Source organism: Poeciliopsis prolifica, unplaced genomic scaffold (assembly GCF_027474105.1).
Source record: "Poeciliopsis prolifica strain line A6 unplaced genomic scaffold, Auburn_PproV2 SCAFFOLD032, whole genome shotgun sequence".
Taxonomy (NCBI): domain Eukaryota; kingdom Metazoa; phylum Chordata; class Actinopteri; order Cyprinodontiformes; family Poeciliidae; genus Poeciliopsis; species Poeciliopsis prolifica.
The window spans coordinates 3,786,777-3,812,037 of record NW_026562407.1 but is presented as its reverse complement, the minus strand read 5'-3'; the positions used below and the strand labels follow the sequence as shown (position 1 = coordinate 3,812,037).

The 25,261-nt window shown below is 38.6% G+C and overlaps 1 protein-coding gene across 5 annotated transcripts in view; it reads right to left on the bottom strand.

The window, feature by feature from the left end:
* The window catches only part of LOC129373246 (sodium/potassium/calcium exchanger 2-like), a 55,904-nt gene that overhangs the window by 16,502 nt on the left and 14,141 nt on the right, over positions 1-25,261 (bottom strand). The window contains exons 3-6 of one of the 5 annotated variants that reach the window (XM_055051091.1): positions 18,009-18,047; positions 15,880-15,988; positions 10,694-10,708; positions 2,285-2,335 (exon numbers count right to left, since the gene is read on the bottom strand). In XM_055051091.1, the coding sequence (XP_054907066.1) occupies positions 2,285-2,335; positions 10,694-10,708; positions 15,880-15,988; positions 18,009-18,047 (214 nt within the window). Of the gene's footprint in view, positions 1-2,284; positions 2,336-10,693; positions 10,709-15,879; positions 15,989-18,008; positions 18,058-25,261 lie in introns of all 5 variants that reach the window. The other 4 variants (XM_055051090.1, XM_055051092.1, XM_055051093.1 and 1 more) reach the window with 4 other exon arrangements.

The window sequence follows — 25,261 nt, the reverse complement described above, 5'->3', positions numbered from 1 at the left end:
AGAAAATAAAATATGAAAAAAGATTTATTGCGAGGTCGGCTTTTAACGATGTTGCAGATATATGAAGAAGATGTTCTCACAGGCAAACAGGGCTAGCTTGTTATTGATAACTGCAGCACAGAGGAAAAAACTTCAGACTTGCTTCAGTGTTTTTTTAATTTTTTTATATTAATCAGTTCTGCAAGAACTAGTTACACTTTGCCAAAGCTACAGACAGGGGCACCGTAATTTGTGGAATATTTAAGAGTCTTTGAGAATAACCAAGCCCATTCCTTCCCTGCCTGTCTGGCTCTGACACAGTCGCTCTGTTTCCCTGTCAGCTCCGCTCGTTACGTAAGCGGCGGCGGGCGGATGAGTCACTCCGGTTTGCCAAATTCAGCAACGTACGTCTCAGGTGTGCGCACCCGCTGCTGGTGTAAGTGAACCCTCCGAGCGGGCGCTGAGGCGTGCATGATGTATTTCTCAGCAACGCAGATGGGTTACAGAAACAAAGAAACCGAGCGAGAGCAACGGAGGAAAAAAAACTGATCTTTTGTTTCTTGAAGTCTGAATATGAATGGGCATATGTCCGCTTGACGTTTTAGCAGACTGGGAAAAAGATATTTTAGTACATTCACATTCCTTGCAAAAGTATTCAGAGCCTTTAATATTTTGCACTTTTTTTTTTTTTTTTACAGTTGCAACTATAAACTTTAATTCATTTTATTAGATTTTGTTTGACCAACGGAAAGTATTGGATAATTACAAAATAAATAATTATGGCTCCTTTTACATTTTATGGTAAAATATAAAAGGTGTAATGTTTTTTTTAATTCAGCCCCATTATTCTGTTAGTCCTAAATGAAATCCAACACAACCAATTCATTTGAGACATTATATCTTCATTATTAATGTTACAGTGCCTCTGTTTGTAATTCAATTTTACTATAAATTGAGCTGTGAAAGCCTGGGGAGGTTTGTTGGCGTGAGCAAACAGTATCACAGAGGTGAAGGAACTCTGCAGAGAGGTCAAGGAAAATGGAGAGAATTTTGAAGCAGAGTTAAATTAGATTATTGTTCTAAACTGAGAGGCCGAATTAATCAGGCGTACCAAGAGAGGTAGAGTAACTCTGGTGGAGCTAAAGAGATCCTTGGAAAATTCTGACCAAATGACTATTTGTCCTTTACAGCACAAATCTGCATAAAGAGATGGCTAAAAGAAAACTATTAAAAGTCTAGAAATCTGACACAAGACCATCCAGGCCACTTTCGTCAAACTCAGCCTGCTGTCGCTTTTTACAGATTTTATCTGTATACCAGCAAAATTTAATCAGTGTGAAAAGATCTTAAATATTACTTAATGTGAAGAATTCACTGAATGTAGAGACAAATTATGCATTAGTATTTTCAAAATTTCTTAATGTGTTTTATCTACTTTGTTCTTCCACAGCCAGACCTTTAAGAACGTCTATATGTGGCCTAAAATGAAAAAGAGTTTGACACCCAGGCTCTTGGGGACACAACAAAAATTGGCCAGTGTGTTTTTGGTTAGAGGAGAGTTACTAAAAATGTAACTTTTAGATTTAGCTGAAAAGTAATACTGCACATTACTCTGTGTTAATGTGTTAGAAAGACTTGGTCAAAGTCCACACTTAAATCCAACTGAGAATTTGGACTGGCAAGACTTGAAATGTGATGTTCGGAGATAATCGCCATTTAGCCTGATTGAATTTGAGGTATTTTACAAAGAATGGACAAACATCTCACTCTCTACAAGGAAAGATTGTAGCTTTATCTGCATTGACATGATGGTCTGCTAAGTATAGAGCTGCAAGAGAATTACACTAGGAAGGACACTTTTTTTGTTGTTGGTTTGTCCATTGAAATCTGTGGTTGTGACATGAAAAAATGTAAATGAATACATTTGCAAAGCACTGTGAGAAACATAAGACTCTTTGATTTTACACAGCTAAAAAAAAATAAAAACACCTCACAGGAAAACACAAATTTGTTTGATAGCGACGACAAAGCTTGAAATAAAGGAAAAAAAGCGAACTTAAAATGAAAATGTAAAAAAAGTGGCATGGACACCATGATTTGCACTTATGTCAGTGAAATCTCAGAGATTGCTGTCAAACTGAAAAACAAAACTATGCAAAATGTGTGTCACGAGCAAGAACACAAAAAGAGGGCGGAAGCAAAGTGCTGATTCGTCATGAGAAGATGAGGAGGAGAGGGACGAAATCAAGAGAGGATGACGACAGCTGAATTACACAAGGAAAAAAGTGAAAACTTTTGGGCTTACCTTCCTCAGTCATTGAGTGATAATATTTTAGTTTCCCATAAGTCCCAAGCTCTACAACATCACAGCAAAAGACACAGGGTAAGGCAACGGACACACAAAGAAAAGGGAAATAGTGAACATGACAGAACAGCACAGGTCCGCTTGGCTCAACGAAGATCGCGAACTGTGCAAAACACTCACACAAGACACAAGACACAAAACGTGACAAACAGAACGAAGAAAAATCTCTCTGAGTCATCGCTGCATAAGTGCAAAACAAAGATTGAATTGCATATAAAATACTCTGGAACCTCACAATGACTCGGTCAGAAGGAGAGCCTCCCGGTGGCAGAGTGTATTTAGATAGAAAGTGTGTTTAAAAACAAAAACAAAACAAAAAAAGTGTGATGAAATTATGGCACTTATAACGGTAAATTAAAAACAAACAGACTGAACGAGGATGTAAACTATATTGGGTCAACATGCAAAAACAACAACAAAAAAAGATGAGTCCTCCTCTCCTCTGGATGCGACCCTTTTCCCAAATAAATCCTCGTGAGTCAGCATTTTATTTCAACAATGAAACCTCAATGGCTAATTTGATTCCCTTACTGAAGCAGTTCTCCGTGCCACAGGGACCAGGACGGTCAGCACATCTGCATGATGAATTAGACAGGAACACAAATCTGCAGCAACAGCTGAACGTGAAGCAGGAGAACACAGGCTCCTGCCTCCCACGTTGCTCTTTGCCTCAGAAAAAAATAAAATAAAATGAAAGAAAAAAAAACATCTCACAGCTTGGAGCTGTTCTGTTCCAACTATAAATATGTTCGCTTGTCTCCCAGCAGAGCGTTTTGGGTTGTGTGCTCATTTGATGATACACACAAGAATAAACTACTGCCTGAGTACATCTGTTTGGACAGAAAATCATTTAATAGACAGCAAGCCAACGGTGTGTACAGTGCAGAGTCGTAAAACAGAGATCCCACCGCTACCAGCTGGTGGTCATGACTGCAAAGGTGCTGAATATAAATAAAACAAAAGCTAAGAAGCATATAGAACCTATCATGCACAACACAGGCCGATAAACTGAGTTTAAAACACTTTCTGCTTCACTGTTTGACTTACCACTGAGCAGAAAGCACAATCTGAAACAGAGTCTAGCTGTAGCCTATGTTTAGTCCTGAACTGCCTGTTAAATTTAGACCACAAGGACATTACTGAGAATATGATGACTAAACATATTCCTTGTAAATGGTCATGTTTTAGTCCAATACTTTGGAAGAGAATAAATATACAATATAGAACTGCAAAAAAGGAGACATACATTGCAAAAACAATGTCACAGAAGAACCCAGAACTGCATTCAGTCAAACACCGGTAAACGACAGTGTTCAAGATTCAACAGTTGAAGCAATATGGACAAAAACCACTGCTGGTCACTAAGAACACTGAGGCCAGTGTCACATTTCCAAAATATCATCTTAATGATCCCAGATTTTAGGGAAAATATTCTGTGGACATTCAAAACAAAAGCAGAAATTTGTGGAAGGTGTGCAGCTTGTTCTGTTTGCAGTAAAATTAACCAATCATACAAAAGTAGGGATTTTACACCTACAGTCAAAAATTGAAGTGACAGACCGATTGTTTTAGACTGATTTGCTTTCTCTGGCCTTGAATAACAAACAAAAAATAAATCAATAAGTTCTGCTATCCACTAGAAACCTCTGAATGTCCAACCATCTTAGGCTGATGCAATGATCCTTAAGCACGCCATCAGGTCCTCCTCTGAAAGATTCAAAAACACAGCATCACACACTGACTTAGATATTTGTTTTTGTGGTCGTAAAGTTTCTAGAATTTATTTTCACAAGGAAACCCCTATTCATTTCTCATTATTAACCACAACTGAGTGAGAATCAATCGTTGTTGATTTGCTAACAAAAATAAGGATTTGTTTGACAGCTGCCACTTGATTGACTGTAACTCAGAAGAAGGTGCGGCTCTTCTTTTTGAACCAAGAAAGAAAATGATCAGTCTGAAGGGGCCAACCAATTCTCTCTCTCCCCATGATTTTGACCCAAATCATGACTCGGCCACCTCCTTCCTGACGTCACAGCCATGTTGGGATGTGGTGGCCGTCCACCACCAGTTCACTACTGCGTCCAGATGGACACAGGTCCATCTGGACCATCCAGGGTTGCACAGCAGTCATCAGTGAAAATTAATCTTCATGTACAGCTGAACACAACAGAAACTTTCAAGCGTGGCTAAAATTTGCAGCTCCCCAAATGGATAATCTTTAACTTTCGTGAGTGTTTCTTGTGGAATAACATAAATAGATGTCATTTATGTTATTCCTGTGTTCACGGTGTTCTCCTTCTGTCATTTTTATTGCTCAGCCTCCCTCATTTCTCAGCCACCTGATTCCCTCCCAGCTGCAACCCTTCAATAATCTCTCACTTGTTTTCTTTCCAGCAATCCTCCTTCCTGAGACATAAGACTCCTGGTTTCATCAGTTCTATATTAGGATTTTCTTTTGCTGTTTGATGGCTAACCTTTTTTTTCCCCTCAAATTAACAAGAAGTATGTGTGAAGGGTTCAAGGAGAAGTTTTCAAGCCTAAGATTATTGTATCAGATGTTTAACATGGTGCTGGTAGCTTCATGATGTTAGGCCAGCATCTGGTTCAAAGTACAAAGTTGATAGGAGAATAAGGAAAGCTATGACCAACGTTTTCATCGTCATCTCAAAATCTAAGATTGATAAAATGTCTGTTGTAGCAATCAAAAATTAAAAAAGATTTTAGAGAGGATAAAGCTGGCTAACACTGAGTTTCTGAAATGACCTTTTCAAAGCCCTAACTTCATTCATAATACAATTTACAAACAATGGTAGAACCTGGTACAAGAAGTACGCCGCAAGCTTCCTGATGTCTACAAAAGAAAAAAACTTGAGGTCAAAGTGCAATTTCACAAAGAACATTTAATCATGTTTCAGTTTGGGGGCAGATATATATGCAGTGAATGTAAGCGTAGGTAGAAATAACTAAGAAGTATGTATTAACCCATTAAAGACTTCCTCTAAATATCAAATGTTTTTGAAAATAATAATAAAAAATTTTACAAAATGGGCAGAAAGCAGGAAAAGCCTTATAAAGCCTTGCCGAATCAAACCAAACTGATATAATAACGAGAAAAACCTTTAGAAATGGAAGAGGTACCCGCTGCCCTAAATATTATAATAATCAGCTTTTAAAAGAACTGTGCACTCAGAATGTCCTAAAGTTAATAAGTATTTAGAGGACAAATTTTATAAACCCCATCAACATTTAAAAGACTAAATTATATTTGCTGCTGTTATACTTTGTAAATGGTTTGAAAGAAAGAGCTAAAATTATTCCAGGTCACTGAGGACTGACCATAATAGGCTTGAAATATCTCGCAACCATTTGGAACCAAACCATTTTTAATATGCCGTTTTTATTCTGCTGCTTTAAAAGCAGCAATGGATTTCAGTCTCTCTACCTACTAAACATAATTTCTTTCACCTACAGTTTTTATCTGACTTTGTTTTTTATTTTGATCCATTTTGTTATAGTGCTCAAAAACACATCAGCTTTGTCCATGGAGCTCATCTCCTGAGATCTCCAAAAAAATGACAAGCAGGTGACCTTGTCATTGTTATGCTGAAAACGGTTTGTCTATACAAGCAAAATCTCTCTATTGTGAACAAACTTTTTTGTTTAACCTAGAAAAAATTTGAAATTGAATAATGTGTTAAATGCTGAATATATACTTCATAGAATGATATGCTTAAAAGTGATATTAAACAGCCTCATTGTCATTTTTTTATTATCTCTCTCTCTTAATCTTAATAAGTTACTTTCAAAAACAGTTGAGTCTGAGGTAACACATCTAGTGCAAAAATCTTTTTCAGATTGGCTGAATAGGCTCTCGTGATGTTTCCGCCACCCGAAGTTCAGACTATTAAGGACCTTGTAAATTTTTTGTCCAGAAATGACAAAAACATAAGCCAGAACTAACATCCAACAAGTCTGGTAAACAGAGGAGCTGTGGCTGCAGATGCTGCTCTTCCCTTCAGAAACAGACAGAAGTGGAATTGCATAAATGGACTTGAAAGCTTGTTCCATAAGTGAGTAGATAGTACTGCATGTCTGACCCAGTAACAGTCTCCTTAATATCTTTTATCTCTTCCTTTTAACATGATCCATATTTCATGACCAGAAGTGAGGACTACAATCTGACATGAATATTGTGGACTTTGTTTTTTTTCAGGAATCCTTTCACAAGCCTGTCGGTAGCAGTCCACTGATTCCTGGTTGAAAACCAATAAGTTTTGAGGCTGATTGTTTTTTTGACAGATTCTCACTCTCTATTAAAAACCAATCAGTCTCAAAACCTTGAAGTCATTTAACTTAACTTAATCTTCCTGCACAAGTTTGTCATTGCAAAAAGATTATAAATTCCTTCATGTGCAGATAATTTTATACATAGAAAAGCAAGAACTCAACGCTGATATTTATCGTATTGAGCATGCGGCCGCTCTGCTCAAGTGATGAAATTATAGTGAAAATCTCATGCTGCATAGAAGACTTGGCAGTTCTGAAAAATCAGTCTAATGAGATGAAAATGTGTCTCGCTGCAACATGCCTCGCTCTTCTGCTGCACTTCCAGAAAAGTGCTTGAATCTCATTTGATTAGATGATTTCTATTTAAATTCAGAGCGAAGCAATTCTGTAACTGAGCCCAATTACTTCAAAGCAACATGACTGCCTTCACACAGCGGCGTGTTCATCCTCTGCAAGTGTAGAAAGACAGCCAGGTTTGTTGTTGTTTACAAACCAAACTCTTGTCCTTGTGCTGTGACCTCCAAACCGCGGGCGAGCCAAGCGTGAGAGTGAGTGTGCGTTCGTGTCCAGCTTGTGTGCTGGGGGCTGGAGAGTCAGGGGATTCAGTCTGTTCAAAAGCAAAAAGGCTTTTAACATTGATTATATCACCCAAGCGGTCTGGGCTGGCTGCGAGGTCTAGCATGTGTGGGTATGTGGTTTGATATCAAGAACGATGGATTGACGGATGATGTGACGGCTGGCTGAGTCCAATTACATAACACACTGGAAATGTGATTAGTTATCAACTTTACATGAAGCCGAGCGAAACTTCAAAGCCTTTTTTGAATGATAGGATCCATAAGAAAGACATAAGTTATTTATCTAAAAAAGTGGAAAAGCTTTTAGGCAAAACACACATTTGCATTATTGCTGAGAGAAAACAGCTACCTAAGTTGAACTTCGAGCTTTTTTTTTTTAAACACAATTAAAGCAATTTGAAATTCTAACAGAGGGTAAGGCCCAAAACACATCACCTGCATCCTAATTTTCAACGCACCACAAGGCAGAGTGAGTATTCACATGAGAGTATGCACCAGAAATCCCAGTAATGGAAACAGAAAGTGGTCTGACAGTAAACACAAAGCTGAGCAAGACCATTGTTTCTCTCTTTCACTTTTTCTGCATTTTTGAGCTCCAGCCATTGGCAAGTATGCTACTTTGTTTTGGGGGTTTTTTTGCATTATTTTATCCCAAAGCAGATGTGTTCTACTTTGTCAATTGATAGCTCCAGATAAAATATACCTCACGTCCTTAAGACTGCAAGCGAGCATGGATCACAAAATTGATCTGAGTTTTGTGCCTATGGTAAGACACAAACCCACCCTAGAATGGGAAGATTCACTACATCAGAACTAATTCGGCAAATGTCTTTCCATCTCCCCCAAGTGCATTAACTCTTTATCAGAGAAACTAAAACCTCCTTGAAAGAGTGTAAAAATGTCTTCAACTGCTTCTGCTCTCCGTTTGTTGACTTCTCACATTTTTAAGCACACATTGCACTGTCGGCTGTCAAGATCAGATGCAAGCATTGGGTGAAAAAATGCATTAAAAAGTAGCAAGAATCCAAAGAAATCCAATAATGAAATACATTCGGGAGACTTATTCAACAACTAATTAAGAATATGTAAAAAAAAAAAAAAGAGAGAGGTTTAAAACTTTTTCACTGTACTTTACAGACTGCACTAATTGTAGAATATCTAAGTCCTATCTGGAAAGATCTACCATCAATGTGATGTTATACTATATTCTCTACTACTGTTAACCATGGATGAGTTGTGTTGTGTTAATACAACATTAAAGTAAAAAAAAAAAAAGTCAATGTGTTATATTTGTAGAAATGGAGAATGCATTTCCATTGCCCAGGGGGTCACCGACAGTGAGTGCAATATTGAACTGCGTGATCAATGTGGCCCTGGGTCACCAATCGCACACAACTGCTGGTGTGTGAAGCGTTACCTCCTCTCTATTTATAGTTGTAAAATTGAAGAGAAAATTATTATTTTATCAATATTATTTTTGTGTATGAATGCACAAATTGTCCTTTGAAGAGCATCTAAGGTTTCTGAGGAAACTGAAAGCTGTGCCCTCTTTCATGCCACCAGCTTACTCTGTAAGCAGTTTGTCTGCCAATAAGTGTGCATCATGGTTTACACAGACGACCTTCTCTGGTCTCGACTCGGACCACCGATGAGCTTGGTGTGACCTGCGCTCGATAAAAAAAAAAAAAAAAAAAAGAAGACCTGACATCAACAAAGATGCGCAAGGTCACTGTGGCAGGGTGAGTAATCTTTCTCTATCTCAGTGAGATAGCAATCAACTGAAGAGTGACTGAACAGTCTGAGCCACAGTAATAATGCTGCACACACATCAAGGCTGTGGATATTTAAAGTAAACAGCAAGTTAAATTACTTTTTTTCTCTTTTTTTTGTCTTTCTATCTTTAAAACATGCATTTAGTTTCATCTGCAGTTCTGGTCAGAAGTTCACCTACAGTCAAGATGGACAATTAACCTGTGTTAATGTGGAGCTTTTATTGATTCATTTTAATCTTTCTTTTTCTATGCAATGATTATACAACTTCAATGATATTAGAAAACCAATAAGTGGGTGCAGAAGCTTGAATTTGTCGTGAAAGTTCTCCGCATGCAGTCAGAACTGAACATACGAAGCTTGGCTTTGGACTGTTGCTACTATATTTAACCAGAGCGATAAAGTATTGTTTTCACAACAGAGAGCAGCTGATTATCATCGAAAGGTTCAAATAATACATAAATTATGTATTACTCTGGCTCACCATCATTCTGGTGATCCAAAAGAACTAAATATATAACTTAAAAGACACAAATTAAGTGATATTTTTAAAATTCAGCAATCTGGTAAAAAAAAGAAAAGAAAAAAAAACTCCTCCCCAAACATTATGACACCACAATATGAAAGCATCTTATTGTGTATCTGCTCCTCCCATTTCACTTCCAGTAATCCTTTCAGGCCTGTCCAGCATATGTCAACTTACGGCATTTCCAGCTAACCTTTACTATTAGGTATGATCCACAACATGAAATATGACCTTAATAATTATAATGAGCATTTGTCAACCTGTGTGATAAATCATATCGAAGTGCTTAAAGCAAATTCAGGAATGCAGCCTGAATCCTGAGCGGTTTTTAAGAGTCTTGTCTCAGACGGACTGAGCTCCACCCCCCTCCCCCCCACGCTCACTCCCAATATCTCTTTGCCGTTCAATATTTAATGGCATTCCTGAGTGATTTTGTTTGTAGCTGCACATGGATGGAAGAACTTCATATTAGAGCCTGAAACAAACTGTCCCAGTCCATTACTATGTTTTTCTGGGGGGTTTTTTCTTCCTCCAAGTAGATCTCAACTTTGTCACAACACTAAAATACATTTGAATTCAGAGGAGCACAAGACAAACAGATGGGCAAAGAATTTGATGCTGGGTAAACACAGAAACCGTCAGGATCAGGTGAAAGTGAATCAATAAGTTAAATAAAAAAAAATAAATAAATAAGAAACTTAGGGAATAAGTCTTATAGACTTTAAGTTCTGATAACAAGGATTCAAGAAAAATTGCCTGTGTTCAAAGACTCATGGCAAGATAAAGGAACCGACACGCCATCTTCTTCAAACTGGAGATCGACACAGGGAACATTGACGAAAAGCTAAAGCATTTGCAAATTTAAAAGAGGAGAGAGAGGATCGGGAACGATGGGAGGGGGGAAAAAAACAATGCAGAAATGATCACAGAGGGGGTTTCCAAGCAGAAAGCATCCACAGAAGAGAATGGCATATTTAAGGGAGAGAGCTGACATACACCACAGAGGCGTTAAGGACACGTATACATAAGAGAGCACGTCGGATAAGAGCTGCTTCCCAGATGTTGGAATGAGGACAAACATATCTGCTGTTGGCATATGCGAGGGGTGGGAAGAGAGGAGGAGGAGGAGGAGGAAGAAGAAGAGGACGGGGAAGAAGGGACACAGAAATTAGAGGAGTAACTCACCAGAGTCAGCAAATTCTGAGGGGACAGTAAAAGAAAGAGAAATAAGAAGAAAACAGAAAATGAGACATGATAAATCCAGGTGATCTTCAGTGAGAAAGCGAGAACTGAATAATTATCGGGCAATATTTCAAGATGAGAGATATTGTAAAAGGGTCAACAAACAATTTCTTATGTTAGTAGTTCAATGAAATGACGCAAACTTAGAGAAATAATTCTCACATCTGGGCATAGAAAGTTAAAACAGAAGTAAGGAACCACTCTTTTTGATGTCTTACAAAATATAAAATATGTCAAGGTGAAACTCCATAAGCTATATTGTTATTATAAAGGTGAACTTGTCGTAGTGATTCGGCTCAAAAAGTGAAACACCTACCCTGTACACACTTATTATGTATATTTTGTGATGTTAATTGTGATTACTTATATTTACGACAAACCAACATTTTGTATCTTGTAAAATAAGAATATGACAATATGATGAGTATCAAAATAAAGCTAATCTTTAGAGGGAGGGCTGCAGCTTTAAATTCTTTAAATCCTTATTTGGAACACATTTTTTATTTCCACTCAACTTGCTCATAACTGCAAAATTGAGTTCATGTAAGCTATAATCACCAAAGTTACTAGAAATAAATACTTGAAAAATGGATGAAAATGTTATAAATATATAGTGTGTTGCTGATTTGAATTCCTGAAACTAATTAACCTGTCAGTGAGCTAAAAAAAAAAAAAAGTGATATCCCTTGTATGCTGAATTGCAGTGAGACATGTCCTGATTTCTTTTTATCTATTTTGGACAACAAAAATTTTTCAAGAAACACACAAACATTCAAACTTTGGACAAAATTACAAGTATTTAAATGTCTTACAAACACAGACCCACACACACACTTTTGCCATCTGCTTATCCCAAACATGCCTTCCCCTGCATAACAAACTGAACTGTTACTTCGGCTGTTTCAACCATTTTTCTTCTACCATTGGTTCATTTAAATGCTGTGCTTATCTTTCAAATTATGATTTGGTACTGTTCAGTAGCACTAGATGTAGCCATTTAGCATGAGTGATAACGAAAATGTTTTCTTTCTAGAGCAATCTTTTAATTTGCAAATGTACAGATGTATACATGAAGTATTCACAACATCAAATGGATTATTCAGACAATGTAAATCATAATAAAAGTACATTTCAGTCATTAAGAACAATGAAACCGAAGTGTGCCCATTCGTACAATTAGATAAGACAAACTGGCAATAAATCGGAGTCCCTTTAAGCTAATCTCCACCAGCTTTCTGAAGCTCTGTTTGAGTTTTTCTTTAAAGCGTTTTCACTCATTTTCTAACCAATCTTTATACTTGGCTGACACAATGTACTGTATAGAAAGTGCTAAAAAAAATGTATGCGTTAATAGATCAGACAAATATAACAAACAAAATCTCTGATATGATCAGGTACCAAACATAAAACAAGCAAAAACGCAACCAAGAAAAAAATTTTCAAAAAAAAAAAATGCTAGAAATCCTTAAAATCTGCTGTTCAGAGTCATTTTACAAGGACCCAAAAAGTCTGGCTCATTATATATAATATGAATATGAAAAAAGGAGGGATTCAAAACTTTTGCACTGTATTGCATGTTGCATTAAATGTGTGGCTTTGATTCCTCTAAAAAAGAAAAAATATCCCAGATACACACTGGCCACATAACTTCGGCTCCAGAGCTCAGACCCACGGGTGTCAGCAGAACGTAAAGGACTGAGAAATGATGAACCAGAGCGGTAAAATCACGAAAGACAAAACTGCACACACACACACGCACACACATATATGCATGCAACACAATTATGCTAACAAACCCCTCTCTAAAGTCTGACAAGAGGAAAAGCATTTCCGAGAACTGGAGAAACAACCTCAGACGTTCGTTCAGCGTGGAGGCACAGACAGCTTATTTTGAGAGAGACCTATAAAAAATGAATGGATGGAGTCCTGTTAGCTCTCTGCAGCCCTGATGAACTGCTCTTAAGGGCCAAGAGCAGACGAGGACAAGCAGCACGGTCTCCATCTTTTATGAATACACTTGTTTATGGGTCTTCATGCTGTGAACTCATCAGCAAAATTCTCTTTGACTTTGTGAAAAATCGGTAAAATGTGCCACCGTCAATACAGCAAATGCCCCAAATGTTATCTGCACACTTTACAAGGTGAATTTTAAAGCAACATACTTACGTAAAAGACTGATAGCATTGTTATACGTCCTCTGGAGTATGAGCAATCTTCCCAAAGTACTAAATGGAAATACCTAATTAATACATCCAAGTGGGCTGAAGCCTTAGGTGTTGCTTTTGTTCTCTTGAGTAATTTATTCATTGTGCACGTCGTGTCACACTGTACTTGCTGTTTCAGTGCATTCAATTCCAGTCATTTGTTTGGCAAAAGACCCGTCAGTCAAGTCTGGAAGGATTTGTTCTGCATTCATACTGAATCTGCTGTTAAAAGTCTTTAGATAAAACCTGAATAGCGCAATGTTTAACAGGGACTGAAACCAAAAGCAGTTCACTTTTAACAATATAAACATCGATGGAGATGGATTGCACATAAAAATCTGCACAAAGTATGCACAACATTCTGCAAATATCCATAAGTGATATTTATTCATGATAATGAAAGGATAAATGTACAAGGGCAGGTAGTAGTCTTATCAGAGATGCATACTGATGCATGATTCAAAAGCACATCTTTATTGTTTGTAAATCACTCAGAAGATGAGTCATGACATGTTTTGGATTTCCAAGAAGCAAAGTTTCTTGGAGTAAAGCTTAAGTGCCCTCTCACTACTCATTAAATATTTGCTAATGTGATTCCATGCACCCATGGGAGAACCCTGCGGTCTAATAACGTTGGTTTCTGACTGTTTTTGGAGTTTATCCAGTCAGGTATTATGTTATGCTGTCATATTAAGAACTGTAACTGTGCCAACAACATACAGTACTTTATAGTACTTGAACGTTTTCCAGTTTTGTGATGTTACAACCACAAATCTATTTGTGCTCCATTGGGATTTTGCATGACAGAGTATAAATGTGAGGAGAAATAATACATAGTTTTGAATTCTTTTATAAGTAAAACTGAAATGGTTGCACATTTAATAGATTGTAAAACTATCTTTTGAAGCAGTCACAATCACAGGTATTTTGTTTTATGATTCCCCAGCTGTGCTCATTTTTGCTTTTCAAAATAGTTTAAGTTTCGTCAAATTTACAGCACTTTTTGTTTAGCTCAAAAAATTGTATTTTTAAAAGAACTTGTCCTTCCGCTGTGCCCCCAAGTGTGGTTTGTTTCAAATTGCAGAAATCAAATTTTTCAACATGTCCAACAAGTACCATAACATTTAAAAAAAATATGACATATTTCTATGTATCATTTTTCTTCCACTTTATAAATATACACTACTTTGTATTAATCTACCACATAAATCCTCCAAAGACACATAAGTCCAGGGTTCATCAAGGGCTATAAATGTTTTTGTGTTGTGAACAGCAGGTCTCCAAGTCCCAGGCTGTATTAGAAGATACAAGCCTGCAAAATTTGTGCATCCTGTCTGTTCTAAATAAAGATAATGTTTCTCATTTCACCCCTCATCTTTTCATGGTGGGATACGAATAAGATGACACAGTACCTCTACCAAAATATTAACATATTTATTCCCTCCCCCAGAGGTCTGACACTGCTGTTTTTGCTGTTTCCTTAGCTGAGCTAACAGGCAATCATCTTGGATTAAAGGCAAATGATCTGCCTACTACCTCAGCTGTGCTGTAGAACAAGTGTAATAAATCACTCTCGACATACACAGCGCAGGGTCTTCACTGGTCTTTTTTGAGGTTTGATGGATTTCCAGGAGGTAATTAAGGCGCTTGTAGAATTATGTTCATTTGACAATTAGTTAGAACAGTTGGTGCTGCTTTTTGTTGGCAGGATTGTGAGCTTAACTGTAGTCGTGGAGAAAGGGCTTTACAGCTGAAAAGAGGATTACAGTGAAAGTTCAGTTTTTGTTTTTTATTTGTTTGTTGTTTTTGGAGTGGGGTTCTGTTATTAGTATGTGCTACTTTACCCACAGCAGCAAAAGTGGTAGAAATCTGAATCTGGATCAGAATAAAGATGATCGTAGTGGAGTACAGCCAGTCAGACTATGAGCCCTGATAGAGCAAAGTGACCACTTTAAGAATAAACTCCACAATTATATACATGTGCATGTGGCTATTGTCATTTTGCAAAGTGATTTTGAACAGCCACTGTGCCCTGGTTACAAAATCCAAAATGTGAAAGTTGTTCACTCATTGTGTTTTCTTCTGAAGTACCAATCCAGGATCCTTTCTGAATTTTGTATTTCAACTTCAGCCTGACAAACTATTTTTGACCCTCAGTAATCCCTCTGTATGTGCAATTTGGATGTGTGCGTCACTTCTACCTTTCTTGAAGTGAAGCACATGCTAATACTGACCAGGTTGAATTTTGGTTGAATTAGCTGCTCGATCAAATACAAAGTAATGATGTCAGTCAGAGTGGTGGCAGGTTCGCACTCAAGAGTGCTCCAAACAAATACTTGGAGAGCTGCGATCACTTTGTTCCAATTGGTTGTTGCATTAGGAAAATATAGCTGTTTAAAAATCCGAATCTCTGATGTCCAAATCAAATGCAGGCCACATAGTAAACGAGCCACCACTAGTGCTACCAGCCTCATCCACTCTGAACCAGTGCCTTCAAATGGACCAGTTGTCTGCATGATCAAAGCAGCTGGGAAAGACTCATAAGCAAACAAGTTGTGTTCTTAGTGCACCCTAGACAATCTCTCTAAGATTTTGCAGAGAAAATTCATATTCTGCTTGGTTTCTTATGTTACTTCAGACTCAGTAGTTGAGTTTGAAGTAACCTGACAGCTGTTATTACTGAGACATTCTTCTATTTCTTTAAGCTCAGTTTGTTATGACTTCTGTCCCCTGCAGGTAGGGTACAAAATACCAATAATTTCTCTACAAGCCCCCACTTCAAACAGTTTATTGGAAGTAATTCTAAGAGAAAAGGTCAAGATTGATTACACATGCCAGGCTCCCTCAGCCTGACCATACAGATTCATATTATGTCTGTTCCTCACAGTTAGAATTTTTTTGCTTCTGTTACCCGAGTTACCTTACCTTCACTTAAAGGGTCCAGCGTGTGAATCATCAGTTGGAAAATGCTGTTTCTCATCAAACTGTTGTGCAGGGAAGCAGAGCTGCCTCCCCGTTGCAGCCGAGGCCTGGCCTACGAGAGAAGAGACGCATCGTCAGTCAAATACGCTGCTCCCAGTAATGAGCTCTTTCACTTTGAACTCTCATCTCCAAGTGAAAATCTCATCTGCTACATTGCATGATTTTTCTAAAATCCTGAATTACAACGCTGAAGTTGCACATTAGTAACTCTCAAACTGAATCATGTTGTTCCATGTAAATACCAAAAACCATTTTGGCATTTTGCTGGGATTTTGTTTGGAAGGCCAACACAAAGTAATGAATAGTTGTGAAGTGGAGAGAAAGATGCATATCTTGAATCTCTGTGAAAAAAACTTGTTGCTGCAATCACAGCTGCAGATGTTAGGGCTGTGCTTGTATAAATGTTGCACATTTAAATACTGCCCATTGTTCTTTGTTGGATTGCCTTCAAGTTGGTTGAAGACAATTTTTTAATGGACCATTTTGACCATCTGATCAGAGAACCTTGTTCCACGTTTTTTACGTAGCTGTGACTAGCTGCAAGAACACCTTACATTTGATAATTTAACAATCGTCCCGTTTTTCCCTGGTTCTGAGAGATATTCAGAGCTTCAGGTATTTATTTTTAATCTAACTTTATACCTCTCCACAGCTTTATCCCTGACCTGTCTGATGAGCTCATTTTTGTTTATGTGAGGATGTGGATTTTTGTGTGTTTTTGTTCATTTTGTCCTGTTTTATGTCCTCCCCCTGATTGATCCCAGCTGCTTCTCGTTCCCCTGATTATCCCTCATGTATTGAACCTCACCTGTGTTCCCTGCTCTCCACTGGATCCTTGTTGTGGTTCAGCCTCTCTGCCATTGTTCAGTCTGTGTCGTGTTACCTGTGCGTCCTGGTTTTTGTGGACTTCTTAACATCATTAAACTCATTTTTGCACCTATCCTTGGTCATCTTATCCTCATCACTAAACCTCCAGTTCATTTTATGATGCTGTTTGTTTGCCGGTGTCATATAACAAACCTCTGAGATTTGGAAAATCATTTTTCCTCCACTTCACAATTAGATGCTAATACTCTGTTTTGTGCGGGTTTATTATAAAAGTACCAAATAAAATACATTGAAGTTTATGGTTGCGACAGCCAAAAATATGAGAAGGCTCAATGTTTCTAAATGCTTTTGCTGGGACCTTTAAGTGTTTGTTTGAAACTTTATTTATTTTAACTTAATAGCAAAGGATAATTGAAGAAATGCATTCTTTTGAAGTGCTGTGCAGCACTGGTTACAAAATGGATTCAAGCTGCTGCATCATTGACTCATGAATGTGTTTCGACCTTGAAAAAATGACTCCCTATAATCCGCTTTTCCACAAAACCCCTGTGTGTAACCTGAAACTAAGTTTAAAAAAAAAAAAAAAAAATCATGAAGCACTACAGCTTCTTATAAACATAAGCCCCTGCTGGTGGAGACAGGCGTGCTGAGTTGGAGTGACAGTTCAGTTTCTTCATCTGAACGAATCCTCGCCAAGGTCACCTCCAGCAGCTGAAGCTGAGCTAGGGAAGAAGGAAACAAATCAGGCTCCATCGCAGGTGACAGCTGTTGGGAATGTGTCTGCCTTTGGGTGATCGCAGGTGACGCGTAGGCACCGGAGGTGTGAGGTGTTAATTCACAAGTCTGTATGGGTGTGAGCGGGAGGCGAGGGAGACAATGCTTGCCGGATGAGCGTCTTCTCTGCCGCTTGGTTTTATTTTCCTCCTCCTGCTCTCTGGATGGAAGCTCTTACACAAGCATTAAAACAGTCTGCAGACTGCGAGACACATGCTCCCTGTCTAATTGCCTTTTGCATGCCGCGTGCAAAGGCAAACGGAGGGAAAAAGCAAAGGGCTTCAGAAGACAGACGGCGCCACTCTCCGCACACAGGGAGGCTGAGGCTTGGAAGTAGCAGTGTGCTATGTTTCTTTCACAGTGTGGCGGGAGAAGGAGTTAGACAAAATTTACACTAGAGACATTGACACAGAGAACGGGGACAAAGACGGAAGCAAGAAGGCAAAAAGTGTCCATCAGACGAGACCTACCGACAACTTGCCATCGTCGTCTGGCGCCCCGGGGCTCAACTTCTCATCCAACACAAAGAGAAGAGGAAGTAAAAGAAGGGGGGGAAAGGAGAGAAAGAGAAAAGAGGACAAACATGTGAAGCATGCCACACACATAACCACACGGACCAGATGAAAAGACAGCAAAAGAGATAGACAATACTGCACTGCAACAGTGAAGACTGACTGTGATGTTAGTGGACGAGACTTTGAGGGACAGATTCCTCTCCTGCTGCTGTGGCTGCATGTTGTGTTTGTCACAGGCTGGGCAGGACCGGACTGCATCCGCTCAAATTTCCTTGAAATTCCTTCAGAAATGTCACTTTAGGTTTTTATTCACGTCATTTCTTAGTCTAGATTCTAAAACTGATTTATTCATATTTTCTTCTGAAGAGAGTTTCTTGTAATCATTTCTGAACTTCTTTCACTTGTTTGGACTTTTTTCCTAATTTTTCTGACCATTTTCAGGGAAACATTTGAATTCAGTTCACTCTAATCCATAACAAATTGCTTAAAATGTTTCCACTTAGTTTTCCAGCTTTGTCAGGATGGGGGCATGAGATGTAATCATGGTGGCTCTTTTACTCACAGCTGTCAATTATGCCTTTGACAAATTCAACGGGAACAGGATCCATGACACACAAGCTGGGTGAAAACTTGTCACTGGACTTTTGCTGCTTGGTGAAGGCCATGCGGTGCCAAAGAAGTCGTTTTCCATTTATTTAGTCAAATTAATGAATTTATTTTAAAGATAACACAGCTTATAATAAGACAAAGTAAAAACCAACAAGATGAACTTGAACCTGACTGCTTTACATTTGCTCTTCTGCTTGTGCACACAGTTAGGATTCAAAATTTCTTCTTCTTTCTCAATTACAAGATGAAAGCGTAAGGTGTAAATAAAAAAACTAGCAAAAGAAAAACAAAATATCTAAAAAATATAGATATATTTGCTTGGTAATGGAGCATACAGGTGGAAAAGAAAACAATATTATTCGTGGACTAGGAAGCCAAGATTTTGTTATCATTGGAAGTGCCCCAAATCACTGTAGCCTCCATGATTTTCCACAAGCAGACTTGTAAGTTTGCCCCGATGAACAAAGTAATCAGACAATGAAAGGCTCTGGTCAGCAGATGCAACTGAAAAGCTAGTGGATACCTTGAAATAAAAACAGTTACTTTTCAGAGAAAACATCAAGGAAAGATCGTTCTTGGTACAAGCACTCCACCAATTGTACTATTAAAGCACAGAGGTCAAAAAGAAACTATTTGTCTCTATAAAGCAACAAAGAGCCTTGGAGGAAATTGCCCTCAAGAACCTGAGTGTCTGTAAGGCTACAAAAAAGCTCAATCTAATCAGGTAATTCGATGAAAGGACATATTTGTTGGAGAATCCAGAATTTCAGCTTTCACTGGTCTTTGTTAAACTTTGCTTCCATTTGGCTAAAGATAATATACATTTCTACTGCTGGGTGTTTACAAAAGACCATTGACATAAAAAATACAGCTTTGTGATTTCCAAAATTTTTAGAACGTACGCTGAAAATAATTTAGCTGATTCTGGTTGGTGTGTATTTGGGCTGATGACATCACAAAAGGCACAGCTATCAGTATTTTAGCAATATTATGTAACAGACATTTTTGACATATTTCAAAGCTTTTTAGTTGCAAGAACCTCAGTTTGACTCTGACTATCCCTAAGAATTTATGAATGCTGCAAAAATTTGAAGTGCCACTTTAATGTAAAGCCAATCATTTTCCATTGCGTGTTGGTTTAGAACCTAGAAGCAAACAGTTTTCTGTCAAGACACAAAAAGCACCCATTCTGCTCGACTTCCTCTCAAGTTGCATTAAATCAACATGCTGTACTTTCTTTGCTCACTTAGTTTGGCAACCGAAGCAACAACTTGACAAGTTGCGCTTTCATCTCTTTGCAAGAAAGCGATATTAGAGCATCATGCCAGCTTTTAATGTGATAACTTTGTCACAGAGAACGTGCCACAACATGCCAAAGAGACTCTTGTCTTTTAACAATCCCTCCAAGTTTTTTCACCGCCGTCATTCTCAGCATGGCGCCATTTTTTTTCCCTTTTTTGGCACGTTCAAATGCTGCAACAGTTTTATTTTTGAAACAAAACACGTTCTCCAACTGACTGAAGGACTGACTGAAGTGCGTTCACTTCGTCTCCAAAAAAACCCAGGTGGGAAACAACAGTTGCCCGAGGGCCCTCCAACTCTAAACGCGAGGGGAGCGGAGCGCGTAAAAAGGCTTTTGTTTGAATCCCGGAATATCAAGGCATTGTTTCCCCTGCCTACGTGGGTTCAAAGAGGAACTTGCAGACCGTCGAGCCGCTGGTGTTCGCTGATAAGCCTCCCCGATGTCCAATGAAATTCAGAAACTAATCCAGTTTGATCGCAGTGTTTGAAAACGCGCAAATTCCAAGTCGGGGCCTTATTGCTTGTTCACTCCGTGATTCATTTGCATGCTAAATGACAGCTTTGCACCGAATACCAAATCCGCTGACGGCTTCAGTTTGTGAGGTGAAAACATCAGGGTGTGTCAGTGCTACTCCCAACAGATTACTGGGTTAAAGAGAGCAATGTGAATTGTTTATGGCCGGTTTAGTGGATTATCTCACAGTTACAAAGTTTAAAATGAAATTTGGTCAAACTTTTCTTTGTTGCGTGGAATTTGTGAGAAATCACGGAGAGTGGCAGCTCCCTCAGTGTTTCTGTTTAGCAGCTCATAATTTACCATGTGTCAGCTCTGCCTCTGTGGGTTGATTACAGAAGAGAGAAAGGATGCAAAAAATAAAAAATCTGAATTCTTTTAAAAATTCAGCAGAAGTTGAGCTAATGCTGAGATTTTCCACAGTGTTATTATAACCCCCTCTCGCTATTCCCGTTTCACATTTCCGGGTTAATTCCCTGCACACTGCGGCATGATTATCTTATTTCACTCCATAGCATCCAGCTCTAAAGCAAGCCAGGAGATTTAGGGTAGAGCAGGTGAATATGCCGGATGGAAATTATGCCATGCGCTCCCCCCATTAAGCCGGCGTTAAATAGTATGACTAATAATCGCGCAGGAAGATTAACATGTTCTCTGGAGTTTTCTGTTCCCTAATACCAGCAGCAGCGGAGCCAAGCTCTTACGTAATGTCACGTCAGGATCTTTCTTGGAAGCGGATCAGCAAGGGGGGTGATAAATGTCCCCCCAGCACCGTGTGCGTCTTAACACCGTATTATGGAGATTTATTGATTAACAGCTTGACTGGATGTAGAAAAAAAAATTGAAATTTTAATAAAAATCTACAAATAAAACAGTTACTTTTTCAGCACCCAGCCACAGCTTAATGTCAGGAAGTTTTAGAGGGATGTGTGATGGAAAGCTGAAAACTGGGCCGGAAGTCCTGAATTTTGAATATCAATGGTGGATTATAGGTCTTTACATATGAATTCTGGGAGCATAAAACTGTTTCTATTCATGGAGGGGATCTTATTTGCATTTTCTTCATGCTAAATCTTTGATGCAAAATTACACAGAATTACAGTTTTGAAATGTTTTATGCCTTGTTAATGACTGACTTTATTTAAATCCATGATACTGTCTGTGCTATTTATCCGTTGAACAAAAATAATTCACGTCATTCTCTTTTTGACAGTGATGTGAACATATTTCAGTGGGATGAATGATTAAACTAGACTGACAGGTGAAGCCGGTAGCATATTGTACCGGCATATGAAAAGATATGTCATAAAAAATATTTCTAAATGCTGTAGTTCTCCAAATAAATTGAGCTTTTGGTCCAAGCAGGACAAAAGCAGATTTTGTGGGATTTTTGGCAGTTATCTGTTTGAGTCAAACTCAGAAAACTTGATCAGTTGAGCTTGTCTTTTAGATCAGATCATTGCACTGAAACAACAAATGTTGCTTTCAGTGTAGCCATTGCTGAGAATTTTGAGTTTCCAAGCAAAATATAAAGCAAGAGTTTTTATGTTACTCCAACAAAACGCTCAGCAACGGCTCAGTGCCCAAATGATCTGAAATTTAACAGTACCCCAGCTAAAAAGCGTAAAACTATAAAACCCCAACTCTGTGCAGCTCCAGGCATTTCCTGCACCTGCTTGCAACAGCCAGCCTGTCCATCAGAGCGAGACAGAACCTTCTTTGAGGTTCCTCCACCTAGATTTGCTGCATTAGAGCTAAACTGTCGAGCGGCACGGCGGAGAAGCACCGCCCTCCCCCCGTTTTGCCTGAGAGACGATAATGTTGATCTTTTAAGGAAAGAAGTGAAAAGATGCACAACAAGTCAAGAAGCCATCCACTTGCTAATTAGTAACCCCTTCATTTTTCCTAACAAGCAGAACTAATTACAGGAGCTGCCATCAAGCTGATTTCCCACAAGGCGATCCTTTCCAGGACACATGCTTCCCTGTAGTCAGCCAATCAGCCTCACAATTTGAAGGAATTAAGAGGGTAAAAAAAAAAAAAAACTGCTGCGTCACTTTTGCAGGTAAATGAAGTCATGCAGTATTGGTTTCATCAGAAAACTGTCCCCGTTCTATTAGCTAGCCAAATTTTATGCTGCAATCAAACGCACCTTTTAGTACAAGAATAACTACGTTTTAAGATTAGAGTTACAAACCTCCAGGATTTAGTGGACACACTGAAAATCATGGAAATATCTCGCACAGTTGCGTTTACTCTTCACACAATAACTAAGGAAGCCTTCAGTAATTTGATACATTAATACCAAAGTGTAAAAATCTGATTTCTTTACTAATGTATTAAATTACCTAGGGAATGCATTGGTAACCATGCTGAATGGGGCAGCATCCTTATTTTAATCCTGTTAAGCCTGATTAAAGTTAAAAGCATGTATATTATCACAATTCAGACATTTAAAAAAATAAAAAATACAGCACAAAAAGATAAGCTTTGTCTTTGTTAAAATTACAGATCTTTTCCTAACCTGCTAAACCTTTTCATAAACTTTTTTTTTAACGTTTTATAATTCCTGATTTCATCAGCAACTGACTCATTTAGTCCGTTATAGCCATGTGAATGCTCTTTAACCTCCTGCTGTGAAACAGCTGGGCAGCGTTGTTTTTAGTAAATGTTATTCAAACAGCAATAAATAGGGGATTTGTCAAGACTATTTTTAACTGGGGATTACTGCACTTTTGCTGCTGTGGTAAAAAAAAAAAAAATTATCAAAGGGACACTGTATTCGGGGAGACATTAAAAAAAAGGTAAGCATAAGAAGTTGATTGTCTACCTGGACAATTTGATATTTTGTTATTTTTTAAATCAGTCAAACACATCAGGGGCATAAGGAATTTATTTAGGTTGTACCCTTTGCATTATTCAATACTAAGAGTCTTGAAAGATGCAAAACGCCACACGCCTCAACTACAGCCGACAACACAGCCGACCCTGATTCGATTCCCACCTTCAACCCATTTACTGCACGCCTTCCTCTTCTCTCTCTGCCTTTCTTTCAATCTTGCTACAAATGAACAACAGCAACTTTTATTCATAAAATCTTTAGGAAAGCTTTAGCTTTGGATTTCTTGAATCAGCATCCACAACAACTGAGACCACCGGATTCCATTGAACTCTGTAATCTTGGGACTTCTGGGCAACAAGAAGAAGAACATAGAGGACCTAGAGCTGCAAGTACGCAGAGGAAGCTCACTGCCTGCATTTCACTTTGCCTGTGGTCATTTAATACAGACAACAATATGCTGAAAAAGCCCTTTCCAGGTCACCTTGGTGGGCTTGGGAGGAGAAGGGTTTGAGCTGATAGAAGCTTCTTGCAACTGCGATCTACATAACGAGTGAACTATCCATGTAAAACATGAAAGAGCTGACTGAGGCCTCACTGGAGACTTAATTGCACTCACTTTGATTTTAAGAGTTGATTTAACATTCCTATCAATGGTCTGCCTGGTGTCAGGTCTGTCTGCGTCGAGGAGATCTACGCGCGCCTGCACTTTGACCGCCACAGACAACATTACCCTGAATTTCTCAAATTACGGGTATTACGTGAAACGCGACTCTGGCGGCTGATGTAACGTTCAGCTGCTGCAGATTAAAGAGGCCAATGATGACGACGAGGGTCAAAAATCCCTCCTCCTCAGAGGAAGCGGTTTAAGCTTGTCGGGCCCACAAGTCGTCGGCCTAGTCTGGCCATATGTACATTTTCCGTCATGCCATGCCTGACGCAAGCGTGTTGCTTGGGGAGACAGGGATCTCGACGTCCTTCACGTGATGTTTTTAGTGCCGTTGCATTATCCTAATTCAACTCCACTTTCCAAAATAGCCTCTGATCAATGCGGCTTTCAGTTTCCTGCAAGCATCGACATTTCGCCTTCAGACTCTCTAATTTCACATAAGCACAACTTATCTGCTTAGGCCTGCGTTACTAAAGCTGAGAACTTACATACCTTTCACCTTTGTGGTTCCAAATACACTGACCCCAAAAAAGCTAACAAATAAAACCAGTTTTCTCATTTTTTACTAAAAATAGTTTAGGTTCAATAGTGTAGAAATGAATGTTCAAAAAAAAAAAACTGCCAGAGCTGCTGTGATCAAAGAATAAATGGAAGAATAAATATTTATTCATACTTTAAATATATCTACATTCTATGAAGTTATTTATTTCACAACAAATTTGAGAATAATCTTTACTTAGTGCCCAATAAGGTCAAGGCAAAATATGATTTTCAGAAAAATATTCATTGTTAATTGCACACAGCTTATTAATTAAGTAGTTATCTTCTTGTGTATCTGCATTCAACAAGCCTGACCCAACAGGGTTTGCTGCCTCCTTTCACCCCCCAAAAGATTCAGCGAACAGTCAAATCCAAAAACCACTAACCTGAAAATATGTGGGGGTCCAGTGCACTCAGCCCACACTTTCTAGGCCAGATCTCAACCTCTGCTGGTGTTTTCTAGCTCTGTTCCCTTATTTCACTCTCAGGATGTTCAATGCTGGCGATTCTTTTGGTCTTGCTTTTTGCCACAATACAGTCTCATAGATCTGCAAACAGTTCAATTCACTTAATTTCTTTGCTTTCATTCTAATAAGCACTGTCAACTGTATTCCATTACAATCCATTAAATTTACCGCAGGTCATCTCCAGCACACTGGAGGAGGCTCTTCAGAATGATCAGTGAAGACGGTACACGGCCTCAATATTGATGCACTTATTTTGTTAAAATGCTT